Source organism: Eleutherodactylus coqui, chromosome 1 (genome assembly GCF_035609145.1).
Source record: "Eleutherodactylus coqui strain aEleCoq1 chromosome 1, aEleCoq1.hap1, whole genome shotgun sequence".
Classification (NCBI taxonomy): Eukaryota; Metazoa; Chordata; class Amphibia; order Anura; family Eleutherodactylidae; genus Eleutherodactylus; species Eleutherodactylus coqui.
Window position 1 is genome coordinate 512,616,335 of NC_089837.1, and position 23,606 is coordinate 512,639,940.

At 47.8% G+C, this 23,606-nt stretch overlaps 1 protein-coding gene across 2 annotated transcripts in view; it reads left to right on the top strand.

Annotated features, from left to right (window-relative positions):
* Positions 1-18,720, top strand: part of LOC136588577 (uncharacterized) — a 126,082-nt gene extending 107,362 nt beyond the window's left edge. The window contains exons 6-9 of one of the 2 annotated variants that reach the window (XM_066587932.1): positions 1,532-1,663; positions 4,649-4,706; positions 17,477-17,587; positions 18,402-18,720. In XM_066587932.1, the coding sequence (XP_066444029.1) occupies positions 1,532-1,663; positions 4,649-4,706; positions 17,477-17,587; positions 18,402-18,424 (324 nt within the window). In that variant the 3' untranslated portion in view covers positions 18,425-18,720. Of the gene's footprint in view, positions 1-1,531; positions 1,664-4,648; positions 5,430-17,476; positions 17,588-18,401 lie in introns of those variants that run through there. The other variant, XM_066587923.1, reaches the window with a different exon arrangement.
* The last annotated feature ends 4,886 nt before the right edge of the window (positions 18,721-23,606 follow it).

Consider the following 23,606-nt stretch of genomic DNA (forward strand, 5'->3'; position numbering starts at 1 on the left):
TACAAAAATGCTCGAGTCGCCCATTGACTTCAATGGGGTTCATTACTTGAAACAAACTCTAGAGCATCGCGGAAAGTTCGACTCGAGCAACAAGCACCCGAGCATTTTGGTGCTCGCTCATCTCTACTCCTAGACTCATTAATGTCGACATTGAATAAATCTTCATTTCCTATGTCCCTGGTATCATGTTGGATTTCAGCTTCTACATCACCCAGAGACCCCATACGATCCGCTGACAGCATCATATGACACGCCCACAACGTCACATGACGCGCCGGCAGTGTCATATGACATGGGCGGGGAGGCGTTTTCACGCTATCTTCCACTATGCTACAGCGGAAGATAGCGTGACGGACATCTTCCATTGACTGCAATGGAAGCCGTCCGCGCATACACCCGCGGCAAATAGAACTTGTTGTGGTTGATTTCGGGTACTTTTACAGGGTGGAATTCAATAGAACCTAATAGCTGCTGGGCAATGCCGCAGATTTCTGCTGTGTGATACGTGGCGGAAATCCGCCCGTGGGAAGACCTGCCTTCATGAAAAAGAGTATATGTGGACACTAATGAGTTTAAGTATTTTTAAACTTTAATAAAAATCATCTGTCTGGTATTTTCATAAAGTTCTCACCGCTTACAGTCTTAACAGAAACCTCTACAGAAAAATTGTCAAAAGGACACTTGAAATACCAACATTCTGTGTGAATGAGGGCTAAGACTGCGTCCAGACAGAAAGTTGCAAGTTGTGCGTGACAATCTAGGACCCACCTCTCTGCGGACAGCACACAGATGTATAGCCATGTGATGTCTGAGCGGCGGGTAGTGGACATTACATATCCTTCCGTCATCCATGACACGGACCAGAACAGGACATAGTCCACGTGAAATAGCGCTCATATGAATAGCCTTAGTGGCAACTATGTGTCCATGGGCTATGAATTATATGGATAGCACAGATGGGGAAAAATGACGGTCTGAACTGTCCCTAATAGTCATTCCTTCCTCAGTGTATTTTTTAACATTCACGCAGCAGTACCCCATATGAATGACGTGAAATACACGAATAAAGGTCGCGTAAAATATTCATTTATGCAAATAAACACTGCATACGTCCAAATTAGAGATGAGCGAACGTACTCGTAATGAGTACTTACGCACCCGAGTACCGCCATTTTCGAGTACTTCAGTACTCGGGCGTAAAGATTCGGGGGGCGCCGGGGGGCTGGGAGAGGCGCGGCGGTGCGGGGGGGGGGGGGGGGAGCAGCGGGGAACAGGGGGGAGCCCTCTCTCTCTCCCTCTCCCCCCCACTCCCCACTGCTACCCCCCGTGCCGCCACGGCGCCCCCCGAATCTTTACGCGCAAGTACTGCTGTACTCGAAAATGGCGGTGCTCGGGTGCGTAAGTACTCGTAACGAGTACGTTCGCTCATCTCTAGTCCAAACATAAACCTGTATACGGTGGTGTGAAGGAGGCCTTATACACAGAATTATAATTCACATATAAATATTTATTTCCCCTCTTTTACATTTAGGACAATGGAGATTTCTGTGCTCTAAATACTCTATGTAAGAGTGGGTGCTGCCGAGGACCATTTTATTCACAGACTTACCAGAGTGGTAAATGTAGACCAAAAGCAGCAGAAAATGAGGACTGTAGCCTTGAGGTGAGTATCTGTAAGCGACTGCTGTACTGGTTTCTCCCTCAAGGTGCCTCTCATGGACATATGGATGTGCACACTATGCGGAAAACAGAACCCATAGATTTAAATAGATTCGTACTTCTTTTTGTGCACGTATTTCTCGTGTGCACAAAAAATATAGGACATGCTTATTCGCGCACTGAGGGTCCTCATAGAAGTCCATCAAAGATGTGCAACGCGCACACAGATGCATCATTCTGTGAAAAAAATAACACTTCTGGAACTCATTAGGATAAATAGACATTTAACCCCTTGAGTGGCACGCCCGGAAAAGTTCCGGGGACGAGCTCCACTGCTCATAGCAACATAGCCTGGAAGATTTCCGGGCTATGTATCACTATGGGAGCTGCAGAGCACAATGCCACAAGCTGTGACAGTGTGCTCTGCCTGCACAGACCCACAGAGAACAAAGCAAGGGCTTTGAAAAACCAGCAGAAGATATTGCCGACATGTCGGCAATGTCCTGCTTTGTTTACAGGTTGCCATAGAGACCATCGGCTTGTCAGAAGCAAGCCGATGGTCTCTGTGGCAGGGAGAGCTGGTTGTTAGCTGTCAGAGGACAGCTAGGTACCTGCTCTTACAGCAGAGATCAGAGAAAACCTCCGATCTCTGCTGTGTTAACCCTTTACATGCTGCAGTCTATGTGACTGCAGCATGTAAAGGGCTGTCACTGCAGCATGTAAAGGGCTGTCACCATCGGACCCCTGGAATGTGATCAGGGGTCCTGATGGGCCCCTGTGGAAGTCCGCTAAAGGGACAAAAATAAATAAAAAAATAAAAAAAAAGTAAAAAAATTTTAAAAAAAATAAAAAAAACACTTGTCTCCCTTTACTTTGTAAAAAATCAAAAATACAATCACACATGTGGTATCCGTGCGTCGTAATGACCCAGAGAAGGAAGTTAATACATTATTTAACCCCTTAATGACATGGCCCCTTTTTTCTTTTTTCCCCATTTCTTTTTTTCCTCCCCCCTGTTTAAAAAATCACAACTTGTCCCGCAAAAAACAAGCCCTTATATGGCTGTGTCAATGGAAAAATGAAAAAGTTATGGCTCTTGAGACGCAACTGCAAAACTAGTTGAAATTAAATGATTAGACCATTTTAAAAAACCTGCCCTGGTGGGCACGACAGGGTGGTAGGAAACCTGCCACTCAAGGGGTTAAACCGGGGGTTGTTTGTCTGCCGTGTGGAGATGAACATCCCTGCATGTGCAAAAAGTACAATAAAATGTGCCAATATGCGGACAAGGAGTCATTCATAGCGCAAATATTCACTGAGTCATGTGCAAAACCACTTATGACCATGAGAAGCTGCCCTTAAGCCATATTTAAATGGGTAAGGGCTGTTTTTGACGACTGTATACCGGCCGGGTATTCACGCCGGCCAATATACGACATCTCTGTCTGCAGGGGGAGGAGACTGGAAGAGTCGGGAGCAGTGCTCTGAGCTCCCGCCCCCTCTCTTCTTCCTCTGTGTCCCACTGCAGGAGCTCGGAGAACTGCTCCCGTTTCTTCCAGCCTCCTCCCCATGCAGAGAAAGACGCCGTATATCAGCCGGCGTGAATACCCGGCCGATATACGGTCGTCTGAAACAGCCCTAAGAGTGAGTTACGCTTGAGATTCTTGGGAGCAACACGCATCGCAGTGCACTGCAGGTTACGGGGCTCATTCTTGTGCCTGATTTGCACCAAACGTGGACACACAACGATTTTTCCAGTTTGGATCATCAGTCTGAGAAAATTCACTCATGTGAATGAACCTATTGAAATAAATATGTTAATTTTCTGTGCATGTTGTGTCCATCTCAGACACGGAAAGAACCTGCACAGAAGTATCAGCGGTGTCAATATGGTCTTAGGGCTCTTTCTTACGAGCGTATATCGACCGATATACGCTAGTATCTGGGGCATAAAAGCTGGTGAATGGGCGCACAAGTCTTACTTTCGTGCTCCGCTCACATGGGATGGGCCCTGGCGCATATGCGCCAAGGTCACCTTGCCGTCACCCCTTTCCCCTCCCTCGCCATTACAAGCTCACCTCTGCTCTCCTCCTCACTCATTCTTTGCAATGGGAGGGGTTGTGGCAGGGGCGAAGCTAAGTGCCAACCCATCCCAACTCCTCCCATTGATGGCTATGGACAAGGAGCTTGCAAACGGTGGGAGCATGTCCTATTTTTGTTGTTTTTATGGACAAAAATCATCAATTATATGTTGCCAGGAGGCAGTGTGTGTGTGTGTGGGGGGGGGGGGGGGGAGAGGAGGGGGGACATTGGGGGGACTAAAACAGTTGCTCCTCATATTGTTTTTTATACGTGTGAAAATTGCAGTAAATATGGATGCAAATAATATACACATGCTTCAAAAGCGTATGGAACCCGCACATACACACTGTGATGATGGGGCATTTTCCCAGACCAAGACCTTGTGAATGAGCCCTTACAGCCACTGGGTTCACTTACATGTGCAGTTTCTGTCCCAGACCAATGGTGCTTATGAAACAATAGTTGCGTCACGTCCGGCTCTGGTGGGATTCTCTTACAATGCTCTTGCATGGCGGGGAGTGAGTTCTGTGCTTGTTTTCTAACACTCATTAAATTCAATGGGAGTTTTAAATTCTACCAGTTGGGTCACCGCGCATTGTTTTTCAGCCATGTGAAAAACGGATTGCAATCAGATGACACGTTAAAAGCACTCCCTCCAATTGCAAATATTGGCGAGGTATGGAGAGAGGGTGAGGGGGGGGAAGCTCACTTCACTTCTGCCGGCCCAGCCCGCCTCCTCCCCCTGCAGGGAGGGACAGTGTAAATCGGCTGGACATGAAAACCTGGTCAATATACACACGTCGGAATAAGCCCTCACATTGCGTCTCCCACCGCTGATCTTACATGTTAGTGACAGATGGCTAAGAGTCATGAGTGTCTTCGTTAACCCTATCATCTCTTCTTTCAGCCTGTTGGTGGGTTCTATGAATACTGCCCATGTGAGAGTGGACTTGTATGTGAAACAGGTACATCTATAAACACGACCCACAACATCAAAATGCTCTTCAAGGAACTAAGAATAATGTCGGACGAGGACATGATCAAATTGATGTTAAATAACCCAAACAAAAGTATCTGCAAGAAGCCAAACACAGCAAATAATTGAATCTAAGATGAGAAAGTATCTGCCGGTATCTACACGGATCTACAAGAGGTTGTCAGTCTTAGGGCTTATTCACACGAGCGTATATCAGCCAGATGATATATGCTACCATCTGATACATTGGATCCTATGGGAGCCACTGACAGCGGTCGGAGAAGGGAAGTGGGAGGGAGTTTAGCAGCATGACTGCTAAACTCCGTCCCCTTCTTCTCCTGGCCCCTTGCCACTGTTTGCAATTGGAGGGGGTGGGGCAGGGGCGCTAAGTCCCACCCCACCCCGCCCCTTTATTGCTGGCTGCTGACAAGGGGTGGGGGTGAGCTTAGCTCCACCTCTGTCCTGCCCACTCCAATTGCAAACAGACGGAGTGAAGGAGAGAGTGAGTGAGTCGGCAAGAGGGAGGAAAGGTGACGACAGCTTAGCAGAGCTAAGCTGTCTCCCCCATCCGACGGCATAAACACCGAGCCCGTGCATCAGATGGTAGCGTATATCAACCAGCCATGAAAACGCTGGCTGATATACGCTCATGTGAATAAGCCCTTCAGGAAATAAAGCTTGTACAACTTCCTAATATGCTTTGTGTTTTTTCACTGCTTTCAGGAGCTCTGCTTGCTGTAAGTAAATGAAAACCCTGATATTCAGAGTCTTCTTTCACACCAGCATTTTATCGCAACTGTTTAGCCACGATAAAACGTCAGCCGAAAATCGCTACCATGTGAAGCATTGGATTCCAATGCATTCATTCACATACGATTTATAGGCACATGAAAAATATTGCGCTACAATATTTACAAGGCATTACAACTTCCCCCTGCGACGTTCAAGCCCTATACCACCCCCCTGCAGTGAGTGGCTGGCGAGATCAGGTGTCACCCGAGTATAAAAATCGGCCCCTCCCGCGGCTCGCCACAGATTTATTCTGACATAGAGGACTGTTAGTGCTGTTGGTGCCGGAGCTGCTATAGGGAGAGTGTTAGGAGTATTTTAGGCTTCAAGAACCCCAACGGTCCTTCTTAGGGCCACATCTAACCGTGTGCAATAGTGTGGAGGCTGCTTTTTGCAGTGTTGCACTTTTTTTTTTTTTTGTATATCGGCCGTGCAGAGCATTGTACCCTGCAGTAATTATACATACTCCAGGGCCAGTAGTGGTGGTGAGGCAGGGACAGAAGACATATTTATTGAATATAGGCAGTGGGCCTTTCCAAAAACATTTGGGGAAAAAAATCTATTTGGGCTGCCTGTGACTGTTCTCAGTGTACTGGGTCTGTGCTGGGTGTAGTTGTCCTCCTAATTCATACGCAGCCAGCTAAGTGTTACAGCAGGATTGCGCAAAATTATTTCCTGGCGTTCCGTAAGCGAAGTCAGCCTCCAACCACAGGCCAATAAGCGGCACATTTAATTACAGCGTTCTGTTTCTGCACTACTGGTAATACACCATGCTGAGGGGTAGGGGTAGGCCTAGAGGACGTGGACGCGGGCGAGGACGCGGAGGCCCAAGTCAGGGTGTGGGTACAGGCCGAGCCTACTGATCCAGGTGTATCGCAGCCGACTGCTGCGGGATTAGGAGAGAGGCACGTTTCTGGCGTCCCCACATTCATCTCACAATTAATGGGTCCACGCGGTAGACCTATATTAGAAAATGAGCAGTGTGAGGAGGTCCTGTCGTGGATGGCAGAAAGTGCATCCAGCAATCTATCGAACAGAGTTCTGTGCCGTCCACTGCTGCAACTCTGAATCCTCTGGCTGCTGCTCCTCCTTCCTCCCAGCCTCCTCACTCCATTACAATGACACATTCTGAGGAGCAGGCAGACTCCCAGGAACTGTTATCGGGCCCCTGCCCAGAATGGGCAGCAAGGGTTCCGAATCCTCTCCCACTGGAGGAGTTTGTCGTGACCGATGCCCAACCTTTTGAAAGTTCCCGGGGTCCGGGGGATGAGGCTGGGGACTTCCGGCAACTGTCTCAAGACCTTTCAGTGGGTGAGGAGGACGATGACGATGAGACACAGTTGTCTATCAGTGAGGTAGTAGTAAAGGCAGTAAGTCCGAGGGAGGAGCGCACAGAGGATTCGAAGGAAGAGCAGCAGGACGATGAGGTGACTGACCCCACCTGGTTTGCTACGCCTACTGAGGACAGGTCTTCAGATGGGGAGGCAAGGGCGGCAGCAGGGCAGGTTGCAAGAGGCAGTGCGGTGTCCAGGGGTGGAGGCAGGGCCAGACCGAATAATCCACCAACTGTTTCCCAAAGCGCCCCGTCGCGCCATGCCACCCTGCAGAGGCCGAGGTGCTCAAAGGTCTGGCAGTTTTTCACTGAGAGTGCAGACGACCGACGAACAGTGGTGTACAACCTTTGTCGCGCCAAGATCAGCCGGGGAGCCACCACCACCAGCCTCACCACCACCAGCATGTGCAGACATATGATGGCCAAGCACCCCACAAGGTGGGACGAAGGCCGTTCACCGCCTCCGGTTTGCACCGCTGTCTCTCCCCCTGTGCCCCAACCTGCCACTGAGATCCAACCCCCCTCTCAGGGCACAGGCACTACCGTCTCCTGGCCTCCACCCACACCCTCACCTCCGCTGTCCTCGGCCCCACCCACCAATGTCTGTCAGCGCACCGTCCAGCCGTCGCTAGCGCAAGTGTTGGAGCGCAAGCGCAAGTACGCCGCCACGCACCCGTACACTCAAGCGTTAAACGTGCACATAGCCAAATTTATCAGCCTGGAGATGCTGCCGTATAGGGTTGTGGAAACGGAGGCTTTCAAAAGTATGATGGCGGCGGCGGCCCTGCGCTACTCAGTTCCCAGTCGCCACTACTTTTCCCGATGTGCCGTCCCAGCCCTGCACGACCACGTCTCCCGCAACATTGTACGCGCCCTCACCAACGCGGTTACTGCCAAGGTCCACTTAACAATAGACACGTGGACAAGCACAGGCGGGCAGGGCCACTATACCTCCCTGACGGCACATTGGGTGAATTTAGTGGAGGCTGGGACAGAGTCAGAGCCTGGGACCGCTCACGTCCTACCCACCCCCAGAATTGCGGGCCCCAGCTCGGTGGTGGTATGTTCGGCGGTGTATGCTTCCTCCACTAAACCACCCTCCTCCTCCTCCTCCTCCTACGCAACCTCTGTCTCGCAATCAAGATGTGTCAGCAGCAGCACGTCGCCAGCAGTCGGTGTCGCGCGGCACGGCAGCACAGCGGTGGGCAAGCATCAGCAGGCCGTGCTGAAACTACTCAGCTTAGGAGATAAGAGGCACACGGCCCATGAACTGCTGCAGGGTCTGACAGAGCAGACCGACCGCTGGCTTGCGCCGCTGAGCCTCCAACCGGGCATGGTCGTGTGTGACAACGGGCATAACCTGGTGGCGGCTCTGCAACTCGGCAGCCTCACACACGTGCCATGCCTGGCCCACGTCTTTAATTTGGTGGTTCAGCGCTTTCTGAAAAGCTACCCACGCTTGTCAGACCTGCTCGGAAAGGTGTGCCGGCTCTGCGCACATTTCCGCAAGTCCCACACGGACGCTGCCACCATGCGCACCCTGCAACATTGGTGTCATCTGCCAGTGCACCGACTGCTGTGCAACGTGCCCACACGGTGGAACTCTGCGCTCCACATGTTGTCCCGGCTGAATGAGCACCGTAGAGCTATAGTGGAATACCAACTCCAACATGGGCGGCGCAGTGGGAGTCAGCCTCCTCAATTCTTTACAGAAGAGTGGGCCTGGTTGGCAGACATCTGCCAGGTCCTTGGAAACTTTGAGGAGTCTACCCAGATGGTGAGCGGCGATGCTGCAATCATTAGCATCACCATTCCTCTGCTATGCCTCTTGAGAAGTTCCCTGCAAAGCATAAAGGCAGACGCTTTGCGCTCGGAAACAGAGGCGGGAGAAGACAGTATGTCGCTGGATAGTCAGAGCACCCTCATGTCTATATCTCAGCACGTTCAGGAGGAGGAGGAGGAGCATGAGGAGGATGAGGAGGAGGGGGAAGAGACAGCTTGGCCCACTGCTGAGGGTACCCATGCTGCTTGCCTGTCATCCTTTCAGCGCGTATGGCCTGAGGAGGAGGAGGAGGAGGAGGATCCTGAAAGTGATCTTCCTAGTGAGGACGGCCATGTGTTGCGTACAGGTACCCTGGCACACATGGCTGACTTCATGTTAGGATGCCTTTCTCGTGACCCTCGCGTTACACGCATTCTGGCCACTACGGATTACTGGGTGTACACACTGCTCGACCCACGGTATAAGGAGAACCTTTCCACTCTCATACCCGAAGAGGAAAGGGGTTCGAGAGTGATGCTATACCACAGGACCCTGGCGGACAAAATGATGGTAAAATTCCCATCCGACAGCGCTAGTGGCCGAAGGCGCAGTTCCGAGGGCTAGGTAGCAGGGGAGGCGCAGAGATCAGGCAGCATGTACAGCACAGGCAGGGGAACACTCTCTAAGGCCTTTGACAGCTTACTGGCTCCCCAGCAAGACTGTGTCACCGCTCCCCAGTCAAGGCTGAGTCGGCGGGAGCACTGTAAAAGGATGGTGAGAGAGTACGTAGCCGATCGCACGACCATCCTCCGTGACGCCTCTGCCCCCTACAACTACTGGGTGTCGAAGCTGGACACGTGGCCTGAACTCGCGCTGTATGCCCTGGAGGTGCTTGCTTGTCCTGCGGCTAGCGTCTTGTCAGAGAGGGTGTTTAGTGCGGCTGGGGGAATCATCACAGATAAGCGTACCCGCCTGTCAACCGACAGTGCCAACAGGCTTACACTCATCAAGATGAACAAAGCCTGGATTTCCCCAGACTTCTCTTCTCCACCAGCGGACAGCAGCGATACCTAAACAAAACGTAGGCTGCACCCGCAGATGGAAGCATTGTTCTCTATCACCATCAAAAACGTGGCCCTTTTAGCTTCATCAATCTGTGTATTATATTCATCCTCCTCCTCCTGCTCCTCCTCCTGAAACCTCACGTAATCACGCCGAACGGGCAATTTTTCTTAGGCCCAGAAGGCCAAGTCATATAATTTTTGTAAACAATTTTTATACGTTTCAATGCTCATTAAAGCGTTGAAACTTGCACCTGAACCAATTTTTCTTTTAACTGGGCTGCCTCCAGGCCTAGTTACAAATTAAGCCACATTAACCAAAGCCATTAATGAGTTTCACCTGCCCTCTTGGTTGGGCATGGGCAATTTTTCTGAGGTACAGTGTAATCCAATTAATTTTTGTCCCACCTGCATTAAAGCTGACGTTACATCAGCTGTGCTGGGCACTGCAATGGGATATATTTATGTACCGCCGGTGGCTTCCTGGCACCCACCCATGCTGTAGGTCCACATGGACTTCCCATTAGGGAGATGTACGTGCCTGTGTATACTTATAAAAAACTCAAGCCTGACTGGGGCATGCAGTTTGGGCCGAAGCCCACCTGTATTTAATCAGACGTTAGCTCTGCTGTCCAGGGCACTGCAATGGGATATATTTTTGTACCGCCAGTGGGTTCCAGGGAGCAACCCATGCTATCGGTCCACATGGACTTTACATTAGGGAGTTGTACCTGCCTGTGTCTATGTATTAAAAATCCTGGTCTGACTGGGGCATGCAGTGTGGGCCGAAGCCCACCTGCATTAAACATGACATTACCTCAGCTGTGATGGGCAATGCAATGGGATATATTTATGTACCACCAGTGGGTTCCAGGGAGCCACCCATGCTGTCGGTCCACACGGAGTTGTAACTGCATGTGTCCACTTCTAAAGAACCCCAGTCTGACTGGGGCATGCAGTGTGGGCCCAAGCCCACCTGCATTAAACCTGACGTTAGCTTTGCTGTCCAGGGCACTGCAATGGGATATATTTATGTTCCGCCGGTGGCTTCCTGGGAGCCACCCATGCTGTGGGTGCACACGGAATTCCCATTGCGGAGTTGTACCTGCCTGTGACTATTTATAAAAAACTGCGGTCTGACTGGGGCATGCAGACACCTTGACAGAATGAATAGTGTGTGGCACATAGGTTCCCCATTGCTATGCCCACGTATGCAGTTCCTGATGGTGGTGGCACAGGATTCTATTTCTCATTGCTTCTGTACAGCATTGTGGGCTATCGCCCTGCCCCTTTTAAAGAGGGTCGCTGCCTAGCCGTGCCAACCTTCTGCAGTGTGTGCCTGCAGTTCCTCTGGCAGACGCACTTATAAATAGACATGAGGGTGGTGTGGCATGAGTGCAGCTGAAGGCTGCGCATGGACACTGTGGTGTGCGCTGTGGACACTGCGTCGTGCGGCGGTGGGGGGGGGGGGTTGGTTGGGCAGCATGTAACCCAGGAGAAGTGGCAGCGGAGTGTCCCACAGGCAATGATTGTGTTTAGTTGGAGGTAGTGTGGTGCTTTGCTAAGGTGTGGCTTGCTAATGAGGGTTTGTCAGAAGTAAAAATTGTTTGGAGGGGGGGGCACTCTTGCTGCTATTGTGGCTTAATAGTGGGACCTGGGAACCTGAGATGCAGCCCAGCATGTTGCCCCTCGCCTGCCCTATCTGTATCTGTGTCGTTTCCATCACTTTCTTTGGTTTTCCAGATTTTCACAAATGAAAACCTTAGCAGAGCATGGCTGATATACAAAAATGCTCGAGTCGCCCATTGACTTCAATGGGGTTCGATACTCGAAACGAACTCTCGAGGATCGCGAAAAGTTCGACTCGAGCAACGAGCACCCGAGCATTTTGGTGCTCGCTCATCTCTAACGAAAAATGCTTATTAATTTTGGGCTTAGATTTTCACCTGCATGTGACCAACATGAAGACACAAAGAGGCTGAGAAGCCGTCACCTTGTGTGGCTCACACAGCTGTGGCAGAGAAGAACAAATTGGGTGTGAGTGACAGCTTCCTCTGATTGGTCAGGCTGTGACCAATCAGAGGCAGCTCATTCAGCAGGCGGGGATTTTAAATCCCCAGCTGCTGAACACTACAGAGAGCAGTTCAGAGAACTGCCGCAGTCCGCCGCTGAACTCCGTCTGCCGGGAGCGGGTGAGTATATATATATATATTTTTATTTTTACACATTTCTGGATGAATTGCAGGGAAGGGCTTATATATTTAAGCCCTCCCCGAAAATTCATCCCGCGATCACCCGCAGCGCATTGCTTTCAATGGAGCCGGCTGTATTGCCGGCTCCATTGAATTCAATGGTCTAACATCGTTCTTCTCTGCCACAGCTGTTACAGCTATGGCAGAGGAGAACGATCTTTATGCTGACAGTGCGGGGGGGGGGGGGGGCACTCTTGCCGCTATTGTGACTTAATAGTGGGACCTGGGAACTTGAGATGCAGCCTAACATGTAGCCGCTCGCCTGCCCTATCCATTTCTGTGTCGTTCCCATCACTTTCGTGAATTTCCCAGATTTTCACAAATGAAAACCTTAGCGAGCATCGGCAATATACAAAAATGCTCGAGTCGCCTATTGACTTCAATGGGGTTCGTTACTCGAAACGAACCCTCGAGCATCGCGGGAAGTTCAACTCGAGTAACGAGCACCCGAGCATTTTGGTGCTCGCTCATCTCTAGTTATTTCACATCTGAGTTCACATGATTTACAGTCCCTTATAAAAACGTGTTTTTATGCATATTATGCAGAGAAGTAAGCCATATAAATGATCGTGACTGCACACATATGCAGTGAATATTTATGACCTATGCATATTTGTGCATCAAAACCATTGGCCTAGCCTGTGTTTCTTTTGCTACGCAAAGTACACAAGTACTTATTAGGCAATTATAGTACTAATGTTTCTGGTAGTGCAATGTGCCACACAGTATACATCCATTACGATTCCCAGACAAACACACAGCTCTACTACATCCATCCTGATGTGAGTGGAAGGAATGCAGAGAAGGTGAGTAGGTCTTATTTTATGCTAGCTCTGCATCCTTAGGATCAATAGCAGGGCTATGCTGCACCCCCAGCAGTAGCAGGGCTAAGAGGAAACATTTCTGCCCTTCATTGTTGCCCCCCAGCAGCAGTGCTCTGCTTTGCATCTCCAGCTGTCCTCTGCTCTGCTGCAGCTGGTACATGGAGTGCCATGGCACCCTCTGCCTTTGGCCACAGGGCCCCAAGGCCCTTTGGCTATGTCACAGCAAGACCCATCTGGCGCAGGTGCCTCCACATGAGCATTTCAGGCAATGTCCAACTAGCCATGGATCACAACCATCCCCAAGGCAGGCTCATGGCCAGTTTCCTACTCAGGAAATGTTTTATGCTCCCCCTTCTCTGACTCAGCCAGTTGATATTGGCTTCGAACAAGACGCTGTCCCTAGCGAGCTGAGCCAAGGTCAAGTGGCTGAATCGTTTGGCACCCCCTCCCCAGCAAGATATTCCCAAATTATTTAATGGGTTTATTATTAATTTGGCCTTTTTTTCTTTTGGAAAATACAGCTTGTATATGACCTGCACATAAGATTTTGTCATTATGCCATGCTTTTTTTCTGTCCTGTTTTTTTTTTTAATGTTTCCGGAGTTTTAAATTTTTTGTAAAAAAGGTCCCTTAATTCAATCATGAAAATGTTGTGCCCATAAACTGTTTGGTGGGTGGCTTAGGGCCAATCATAGTCAAATGAGTTTGGGTTAATGTTGTGTTGTAAACTGCAATAGGAAACTCAGCACCCTGTTGTGGCAATTCTGGGATCCATTTTGCATTTGTTTCTCTTCACTATCTGGCTCTGGTGGGAGGGATATTGGGTGAAACTTTCTTGGACTCACCAGGGGGTAATGTGGAAGTACTATTTAGCCTGTCCCTATGCTTAGCTCTTTATTGTTTAACTTCAATCTGCCTCTGATGGTGGTGGGAGTTAGAGTTGGATCACCTGTTTGCCTAATTCTCCACATAGTTAAGTATTGTCGTTACTATCATGTATATATTGTATTTTATGGTATACTTCTTTCCCATATAGGGTCTGCAAAGTACATGGTCAGGTTTGCCCTTGTTAGGGTGGGTTAGGTCCCTTTCCTGGCTAAGGGTTCGTTCAGACAAGCATGTTTTGGTGCATACTTAGGTGTGTACATACGTCCGCACCTAGGTACGAGCAAAAGCACGCGTAAACACAGTTGCGTGCTTGTTGTCAATGGAGCCGCGGCTGCTGCCGGCGGCTCCATTGAAAACAATGCTCTGCCGGTCCCCTGCATTCTTTTCCAGGGAAGGGTTTTACATATAAGCCCTTCCCTGAAAAATAAACATTTTAGTGCAAAACAAAAAGAATAAAAAAAAAAAAACTTACCTGTCCGCCGCTGCTGTGACCCCCGCATGCAGCCGATGTATCCTTCACCCCCGCTAGTTAAGAGAATTCCCTGCTGCTACATCTGCCACATCTGTGGCAGATGCAGCAAAAGGAATTCTTCAATTCTCAACCGCAGCTGTCACACATGACAGCTGCGGTAGAGAATCCTGCTGCCGGCATCCTGTCAATGGCTTTTCAGGGAAGGGCTTCATAAGCCCTCCCCTGAAAAGCCATTTAAAATAGTGCAAAAAATTAAAAAAAAAAACAATTTTCACCTCCCTTCAGCTGCCGGGGCTCCGCCGCAACTTCCAGCTCTGTCCCCGGCTCTGTAGTTCTGAGCTATCAGCAGCCGGGGACTTAAAATCCCCGCCTGCTGGTCGCTCTGATTGTGGTTGGCTGAATTGCTTCAGCCAATCACAATCAGAGCTACCAGCAGGAGGGGATTTTAAATCCCCGGCTGCTGATAGCTCACCAGAGCTACAGAGACGGGGACAGCGGCAGAAGTCCCCGCTGAGCCCCGGCAGCTGTCAGTGGCTTTGCAGGAAAGGGCTTCATAAGCCCTTCCCTGAAAAGCCTTTTAAAATAGTAAAAAAAAAAAGAAAAAAAAAAAAAAGGTACTCACCGCAGCGTCTTCTCCTGCTGTCCCCTGCACTGTGGTGCTGAACTGCTGATCTATAAGCAGGCGGGGATTTAAAATCCCCGCCTGCTGAAAGAGTTGTATGTAATTGGCTGGGGTCAGCCAATCACATGCAACTCTCATTTGTCATTCATTCGGGGAGAGTTGCCTGTGATTGGCTGAGCACTAGATCAGCACCACAGTGCGGGGGACAGCAGGAGAACACGCGGCTGTGCCTCGGCAGCTGAAGGGAGGTGAGTATCTATTTTTTTTGTTTTTTAAATAACTTTTAATTGATTTCCAGGGAAGGACTTATATGTAAAGCCCTTGCCTGAGAAACAATTCAGGTGTGCCACAGACCATTGTCTTCAATGGAGCCGCCGGCAGCAGAAGCGGCTCTATTAAAGAGAATGCCAGCATTTTTTTTTCTACACTAAAACCTTTCTTTTTCAGGGAAGGACTTATATGTCTAGTCCTTCCCTGAAAAGGAATGCAGGGAGCCAGCAGGTCATTGTTTTCAATGGAGCCGCCGGCAGCAGCCGCGGGTCCATTGAAAACAATGCGTGCATTCCCTATGGTGTACGCATGTCCAATCTTTGCAGGCACGCACCTGCAAAGTACGGATATGTGCACACACCATAGGGAATGCAGTGTTGTAAATACAAGCGTGTTTTTGTGCGTGCGTATGAACGCACCAAAACACGCTCGTCTGAACGCACCCTAAGGGTGTAAAGGGACAGTGTTTCCCTGGTGTCTGGTTTCTTTATTGTTTACCACTATTTTGTGTGCACTTGTGCTCTGTTTGTTCACAGTCTGTGAGAATTTCAGGGTTACAGCTTCAGCATATCCAATGTGGATGTGATACACCCCTGTCTTAGCACACCAGGGGTTTTGACAATAGGGGGGGCAATTAAGGCAAACTTCCATAATTAAATAATGTGCCCGTCCACTTTTAGTGGAACGCGAACAGCTAGGTCATACAATGTTTTGAGACCCTGCACATGGTTGACTTTTTACACACTCTGACCAGTCATTGGTTTGTTTCACTGGCAGGCCTTAAATATGTGAATGGTTGTGGATTTTGAAGCAGCCAAAAATTGTCTCCTGTAAGACAATGAGGATAAATTACTTTAAGGTCCGTGAGTTAGTTGTGAAGAGAAACTGTAGCTTTCTCACCCGGACCCCATGAGGCAGACCATTTTTGGACAAAGGTAAAGACGACACTTTATTATCTACAACTCCTGTGTTTTAGACCTTTGTTTATTGCTGACACCAAAGTGGTCGCTTTAGTGCACAAAAAAGCAAACACATCTGGTTTGTCCGATATTATAAATTTCTAGCTGGAAAAACTGCAAGAGTAGAAGGAAGCTGTGATGCGCCTGATGTCACGTCTCCAAGCCCTTCCCTGAATAATAGCATATGCCCCCTGCTTGCAGTTACGCAGCCTGATATTTGGCAACTGTGCCAAAGAAAACACACAACATAAGCCAACACACAACATGAGCCGCAGAGCATCCCCCTTGGGACGTCGGGAAACTGAATTCTGGTCCAGCATGATTACAATGGGGAGCATGAGCCCTATCTGCACCTGCAGATTTTGAGGAATGTTACAAGGGCGATGGAGAGGAAATATGGGACCGTGCAGACAAGGGAGCAGCTCCAAAAAAGGTGGAGTGACCTTAAGCTAAAGAAGTCAGGCGGGCCATCCGTAAGTACATCCAGCACTGTAAAAGGGGTAAGCCGTGTGTGTGTCTGTAGCAATTTATGGAAAAAGTAATCACTGTGTGAGTGTTTAGGCAACTGTTTTTTTTTCACAAAGAAATTTCTCGTAGTAGCGATCCTTTTGTCTGTGAATGCTTGCTTTGTTTATAAATCTTTCTTACTGAGAGCATTTGAGATGTCATGGCCAACAGGGATTGGTTGTAGAGGGACATATAGTGCCCCCATTGTTTTCCTATTATAGTTTAGATTAAATGTCTTGGAGCCATGTATGGAAAAATGGCCACTGTGCAGGTCTACTGAATTTCAGTATTGTAGCTTGGCCTGGTATGGCTTTCACTAAACACAATATAGTTTTGTCCAAGCCTAGTTTGCTTTTTGCGCCTAGTTTATAATTAGTGGATTTCAGCTTTCCACGAATTCTTTGCCAATATCAATCCATTGAAAAACAATGTTCAGGGGCAGCACTCAGGGTAAAATACTAAGGGACACAGTAGAAAGCAGAAAGGGGAACTCATCAAAGCCTTGCGGTTTTTTCTAAAGTAAAGCGAACCACAAGTCAAGGAAGCATCCCAAGGACCCAATCAATATCTTGGATTTCTGTGTACTACATACATCCACGATGAGTGGAGAGTCACCAGAAAAGACGCTCTCGACAACATCCGTAATCTAGGGAAAGCCAGTGTATACAGAGAAAAAACAATAAATCCTGCGCTCATAGGAACCGATGTGAAAGGTACATGTGCAAAGAAACTTATTTCTGTGGGAGGTCGCTGTCCTTGAGACCTCCTTGGAGCATCATGTGGCAGAACCAAGTGAAGATTTTCCCAGCAAGGAATTGAGGATTTCATACATACATACATAGCCTCTGACAATTAAGGTTAACAGATGAATATAGGGGGCTGTGCAGTAGAGCCCCGAAATGCACTGCACAGCCATCTGTATTAATGTTTTTTCTACTCTACCAGCTTGATTGTCAGCTGTAGACCAACAGTGTTTCTGTTCATGTATTCCTTGTTTACACTTTAACTTTGTTCCAACAGAGTTACAACGCAGGCACAGGTTGGGAAGTGGACAGACAGCACCTGCCGTCGATAGACTGACTCAACCTCAGACTCCTCCACCACAAGCATCTGGGGATCACAAACCTGGTGGTATGGCTGCATTTATTTTGATCCCTTATCTCCATGCAGCAGAAGAGCCACTGGCTCACTTTTACTCACTTTTACGGAGACTTTCCCCCCACATGTGGCTCCTCCTCACTCCCCACAGGCCCTGGTGGAGACACCAGAGGACTGTGCCATGGAGTTCCGCCCTGTTCCTGGTAAGTCCCAAGCGCATGTTGGTCACTGTGCCCCAAAATATGGCCCATTTAAATATAATGAAGATTACATCACAATTGTTGTCTGACCAACTAAAAGAGCTGGTAAAATATTCCCGAGCTCATTCAGAGTTGGGGAGTGCATTATGATTAAGTGTCGTTGACAGTCATATAATACTCATGCACTTTAGGGATCTTCTATCACCTTTAAGGGGGTTAATCAATGAATGAGTACCTCTAGTAGCTTGCAGATAGTGGCCAAAACACCTTAAATTTTTCCAAATGGCCCAGGCGATCTGTCCTGATTCTTTCCTGCGCTGAGCATTTGAACTGTTTTAACATGTTTTTAAAAGGCAATTAAAAAAGACCAGAGTCATCCACTGAGCTGCATTTACAAAGCTCGTTTGTACACAAAGTGGAGCACATCTGGCCCATAGGACTACAGCTTGCAGGGATTAGGAAACTGAAGGACAGATTTTGTGTTCTTAGTAGCTTAAGAAGGCAAATCGTAAGGAGCTTGGAGGGCAGGGGATGTAAAGCAGTGTTTAAGAATCATAGCAGACACCCTGCATAGTATAATACGTTTTTCCATGTTTTATGATGTTTATAAAGGTCAATGTAACTTACACTTATTCTTTTTCCCACAGTATGGCAAGGCATTCCCCCTTAAGAATGAGGGATTCTGGGTAGATTGTCCTACCTTCATCAATGCAGCACTGCCGATGGAGAGCTTGGGGTCACTCCACTTCTTTTCCTGTCCCTCAAGTTCCTCTCCATCACCTACAGATTCCTCAGGATCCTTATCCTTGGCTTTTGTGACGTCGAGTGCAAATGGGGCCACTCACACTTTTATTTGTCCTGGACTCATCACTTGGGTTTCCTGGCATCCCAGTTGACAATTTTATATTTATGATACATTTCTCGCTTTGTTTTAAAAGATAAAATCCCCCACAAAAAGTTGGTTTCATTGGTTATCTAATAAAGATTTGAAATTTATCACATACAACTGATACAACACTCCCAAAAAGTCTGTAGGGATCTGCTCACCCATTCATGGTACATCACAAAAGTGTAAAGGAAGGCTGGTTGCTCGACCAAGATGTCTAAAATACAGACATCCTGTAGTCAAGCTGGGGGAGATGAGTGGTATACAAAATGAATTAATTTAAATACAGTTTAAATTGTCGTGGCCCCTCATTTTTGCCCTGTTGCCTTTGTAGGGCTACCCCAAAGAAATTTTGAAAGCTTAGCTTGTGCTACACAAAGACAGCCATGTTGGACATTAAGTCTTCCTTACGTATACCAGCTAGGGGGCATATGTTGAGTGGAGCAATTTGCGCCATCATTTAATGGCCTACACTTCATACCATTACTCTGCAAAATTGGCTTCCACAGAGCCCAGCCACTTGAACAAGCTGACCCACGAACAGCCAGCATGTAGAGTGAAATGAGCTAAGCAGATTGCTATTGAGTTGTATTGAGTTTTTTGCTTGCGAATTAAATATGGCTTTCGCATTATGCCCCACCTGGCTCTCCGAGGTTTGGCCTCGGGATGTGCACAGAGATGACAAAACCAAGTAAAACTCCTCAGAAAAAATGTCAACATCCAGTAATAAGACAGAGCGATGTAATCAGACCAGCCTGCTCTCTAACATCCCCCCATCTACTCTCTGTATAATGGGGATATAATCTGTCTTTGGGAAGATTTAGTGAGTTTTACAGAGCGGCATCCAGATTAGGCAAATGTTACCTTCATAGTAGAAGTGGGACGAACCGGAGCTTTCACACAGAGAGATAGCAACATGCTAACCATCCAGGTCATGCACAAAGGTGGGGATTTACCATGGAAGAACACATTCCTAGTTTGCAGTGGTAATAACCTGTAGAGAAATTAGAAAACTTGGTTAAAACTCTTCTCAGTGCAGGCAAAATCACAAGATGTCCCTAACCTTTTGAGAGCAATGTGCAGCACATTTGTTAGAGTTTTTAACAGACATTCAAGTGGCCCAGACACTTGTTTGTCAGAACACATTTAAAAAAAATGCTTTTTGAAGAGATTAGTTCATCTGCTTTCTTATACGTGGCCCATCTGCCAGGGAACCACTCCCTGAAGACACAGAAAGGAGTCCATGAAGTTGTCCCTGGCTCGGAGGGGAGATGCTACTGGTCTGCCATACAATATGGGGTCATCCACAACTTCTGCCGGAAGACTTGTAGGTTGAGCCTTTTCTGCATTCCAAACATCAATGTTGTCCCGGCAAAAGTTATGCAGAACCACGCCGGCTCTCATTACCGCACACATGTTGTCACACTTCAGCTGAAGAGCACTGTGGAAAGCTTGCCACTTGTTGGTGAAAATGCCAAAGGCACACTCCACAAAATGCAGGGATTGTGTGAGAAGGTAATTAAACACCTGCCTCCTAGTGTCCATATTCATGCAAGCAAAGGGATACAGGACATGAGCAAACGGGACAAATCTCTCATCCGTCACAAGGACAAATGAGGCAGTTGGATCTAAAGAGCCAGGAAGAGCCCAAGGTTCTGGCAGGGACAGCTGGTAAGCCCAAAGCCGCCAATATATTGTAGAACCCCTGAAAATGCATGCATCCGCATCACTTCCATATGCCCCGATATCATCAAGAAGAAATGGCTAGTTACTATCAGCATCCATCAATAGCATTACCTAAAACAACTGCCTATAGTTGAAATACCTGGAGCCAAAGTGTGGTGGCTTTTTCATACAGATGTGTTTGCTGTCCAGCACTCTGATGCAGCTCTGAAACTGTGCAGCATCCAGAAATCCCTCGGCGACAGCGAACCAATCAAAATAAGAGGGCGGAGTCATTACTCCATAACTCCATATTCAATTTTCCAAAGCTAACTGATTTAACTGTTTCCATTACTAATCCTGACTGCAGCGTTATGGGGAGAGCATGGGCTGTGACCGAAGACCTATAATCCCCTATCTTCTTAACCACTCCCCACCCCCTCTCTCCTCACTGCTTCTGTCTGGACTAATTCGGACTTGTCCCTTGGCTATGCTGGTGGATCCAGTTGTGGATCTAATCGAAGATGGAAATTCTTTGCTCTTCATTTCACAATTTTACTTACTTCCTTTTGCTTGATGTTGTCTCTTTAAGAGACACATTAGCTCCTACCCACATGCCGGATTCATTCCATAAAGGAAACTCTTCCATAATACTTGGCTGATGTCTACTGATAGGGATAGTAAATCTATTCATATTACATCATATCATGTCAAAGGTATGAATGAACCTACAAAGAAGTCAGCTCTTCACTCTACTCAGAAAACGTTATTATTCTATGCCAGGAAATTCATTTAAAGCTAACAATACCGGAAGTGACAACAGATGCTATCAGGGAGCAGAGTAGAAGGGGACATTGTGCGTGGCATCGGTGCCACCACCGGGAGACCGCAAGGGAACTACTGGATTATCTGTCCAGTGGAGTGAAGAATAAGGAGCGAATCCCAGAGCGACAGGAGGCCAGAGGGTGAAATCGTAGAGGGAGAGACCCTAACGCTAAGCTGCTGGCAAGTAAATGCCTGTGTGTAAGTGTCTGTGGTAAGTGTCAGTAAGTGTCTGTGGGTAGGTGCCTGTGTGTAAGTGTCAGAGTATAACTGTCTATGTCAGTAAGTGCCTGTGTGTAAGTGTGAGTGAGGTGCAAGTGAAGTAGATTGAGTGACTGAGTGTGAGTGAGCAATAAGTGTGAGAGGCTGCAAACATTAGCGGTTGCGAATGGGCGGAAGCTTGTTTGGAGTGTGATCTAATCAATCTTTACTACTTCTCTAAGTAAATAGCAGACCCCTATTAGGATGAGCTCCGTGTTGAGTGAGTGCCGTGGTTTTTTGCTATATTAGGATGAGCTCCATGCCTGGCAATGCCATCCAGTGTGCTACTTGTAGTAATAATAATAATAATAATAATAATCTTTATATAGCGCCAACATATTCCGCAGCAATCAAGGGTGCTTACTGTTGCGCAAGATGTGTGCTGGTTGCACATTTGGAAGCCCAAATCCTGGATCTATATGAAAGACTGGCAACACTGAGATTCATTGACAACATGGAAAGGAGTTTGCTGCTCACTAAGCAGGCACTCACTAGGGTAGAGGCAGGGGCGGAGAATAGTACAGAAGAGCAGGGGGAGCCGGCAGCTAGCTGGGTGACAGAAGTAGGGGTAGAACAAAGAACCAAGGAGGCTAATCCTGAACTGACACAACCCAACAAGTTTGTAAAGTTGGCAGATGAGGGGGATTTTATTACAGACTCAGCACCCTGCCACATGACATGCCCTCTGAATGCCAGGGAGATGACTGCTCCAGTGAGAACGAGACGGGGAGAGCAGTGCAGGTTATACAGGTCCTAGTGGTTTGGGATTCAATTATAAGGGGGACAGACAGGGTAAGAGGCCATAAAGACCGGGATTGTCAAACGGTGTATTGTCTTCCTGGTGCTCGAATTCAACACATCACAGATGAGATTGACAAATTACTGGGAGGAGCTGGTGAGGATCCAGCAGTCATGGTGCACATTGGCACCAATTAACAAACCAGAGGTCAATGGAGGGCTCTCAAAAATGATTTCAGGGACCTAGGATCCAAGCTTAGGATGAAAACCTTCATGGTAGTTTTCTCAAAAATGCTACCTGCATCACAAGCCACATTATAAAAGCAGTAGGATCTTAGGGAGGTAAACAAGTGGGTCCTGAGTTAGTGTAAGAAGGAGAGGTTTGGGTTCCTGGAAAACTGGGTTGACTTTGCTGTTGGCTACAGACTCTTCAGTAGGGACAGGCTGCATTTCAATGGGGAGGGGGGCAGCTGTGCTGGGGGAGAAGATGGCTATAAGGTTGGAGGAGTGTTTAAACAAGGGACTGGGGGTAGGGAAAAAAGAGAAACAGGGAGGTAGATATCAACCTGCGAACAAGAAATGGAAAGGGGGGGGGGGTCGAGAAGGGGTTGGGGTCAGTACAGCTAGAACTTTCAAAATAGCTAATAGTACCATTAGTAGCACAATGAATATGAAGAACAGCCACCACAGTATAAATTGTATGACAAATGCAAGAAGTCTGATCGGTAAAGTGGGTGAGCTTGAAGCGAGAATGTCTGATGAAAACTATGATATAGTAGGAATAATGGAAACCTGACTTGATAAGTGTGATTGTGTGGTGAATTTACAGGGTTACAATCTCTTCAGAAGAAACCGTGGAAACAAGAAAGGAGGAGAAGTATGTCTGTATGTTAAAACGCACTTAATGATGCAGCTACAAGAAGATAGAGGAATCTCTGTGGGTAGAAATACAGGGAGAAAAAAAATAACAAAATCCTGATAGGGGTTTTCTATAGGCCACCAAAAGCAACAGAAGAAACTGAAACCTTATTATTAAGGCAAATAGAAGAGCTGTCAAACCGCAATGAAGTAATTATTATAGGGGACTTTAATTATTCGGATATAATATGGGAAGACAAAACCTGCAAATCTCACAAAGGTGATTCATTCTTGAGAACAATCAAAGATGAATACCTTAACTAACTTGTGCGGGAGCCAACTAGAGGGAGGGCCATTCTAGACATACTATTAACTAGCAAACCACCCAGAATCATGGGGCTGCAGGTGCAGGGACACTTGGGAATAGTGACCACAATATAATTACCTTCCAGCTGTCATTTAACAAGAAGCCACTATTGAGACCGGGGTTGTACCGCTGGATTGGCGCACTGCCAATGTGGTTCCAATATACAGAAAGGGGTCTAAAAGAGAGCCTGGTAACTATAGGCCAGTAAGTTTCACTTCAATAATTGAAAAATATTTAAGGGTTTTCTGAGAGACGTCA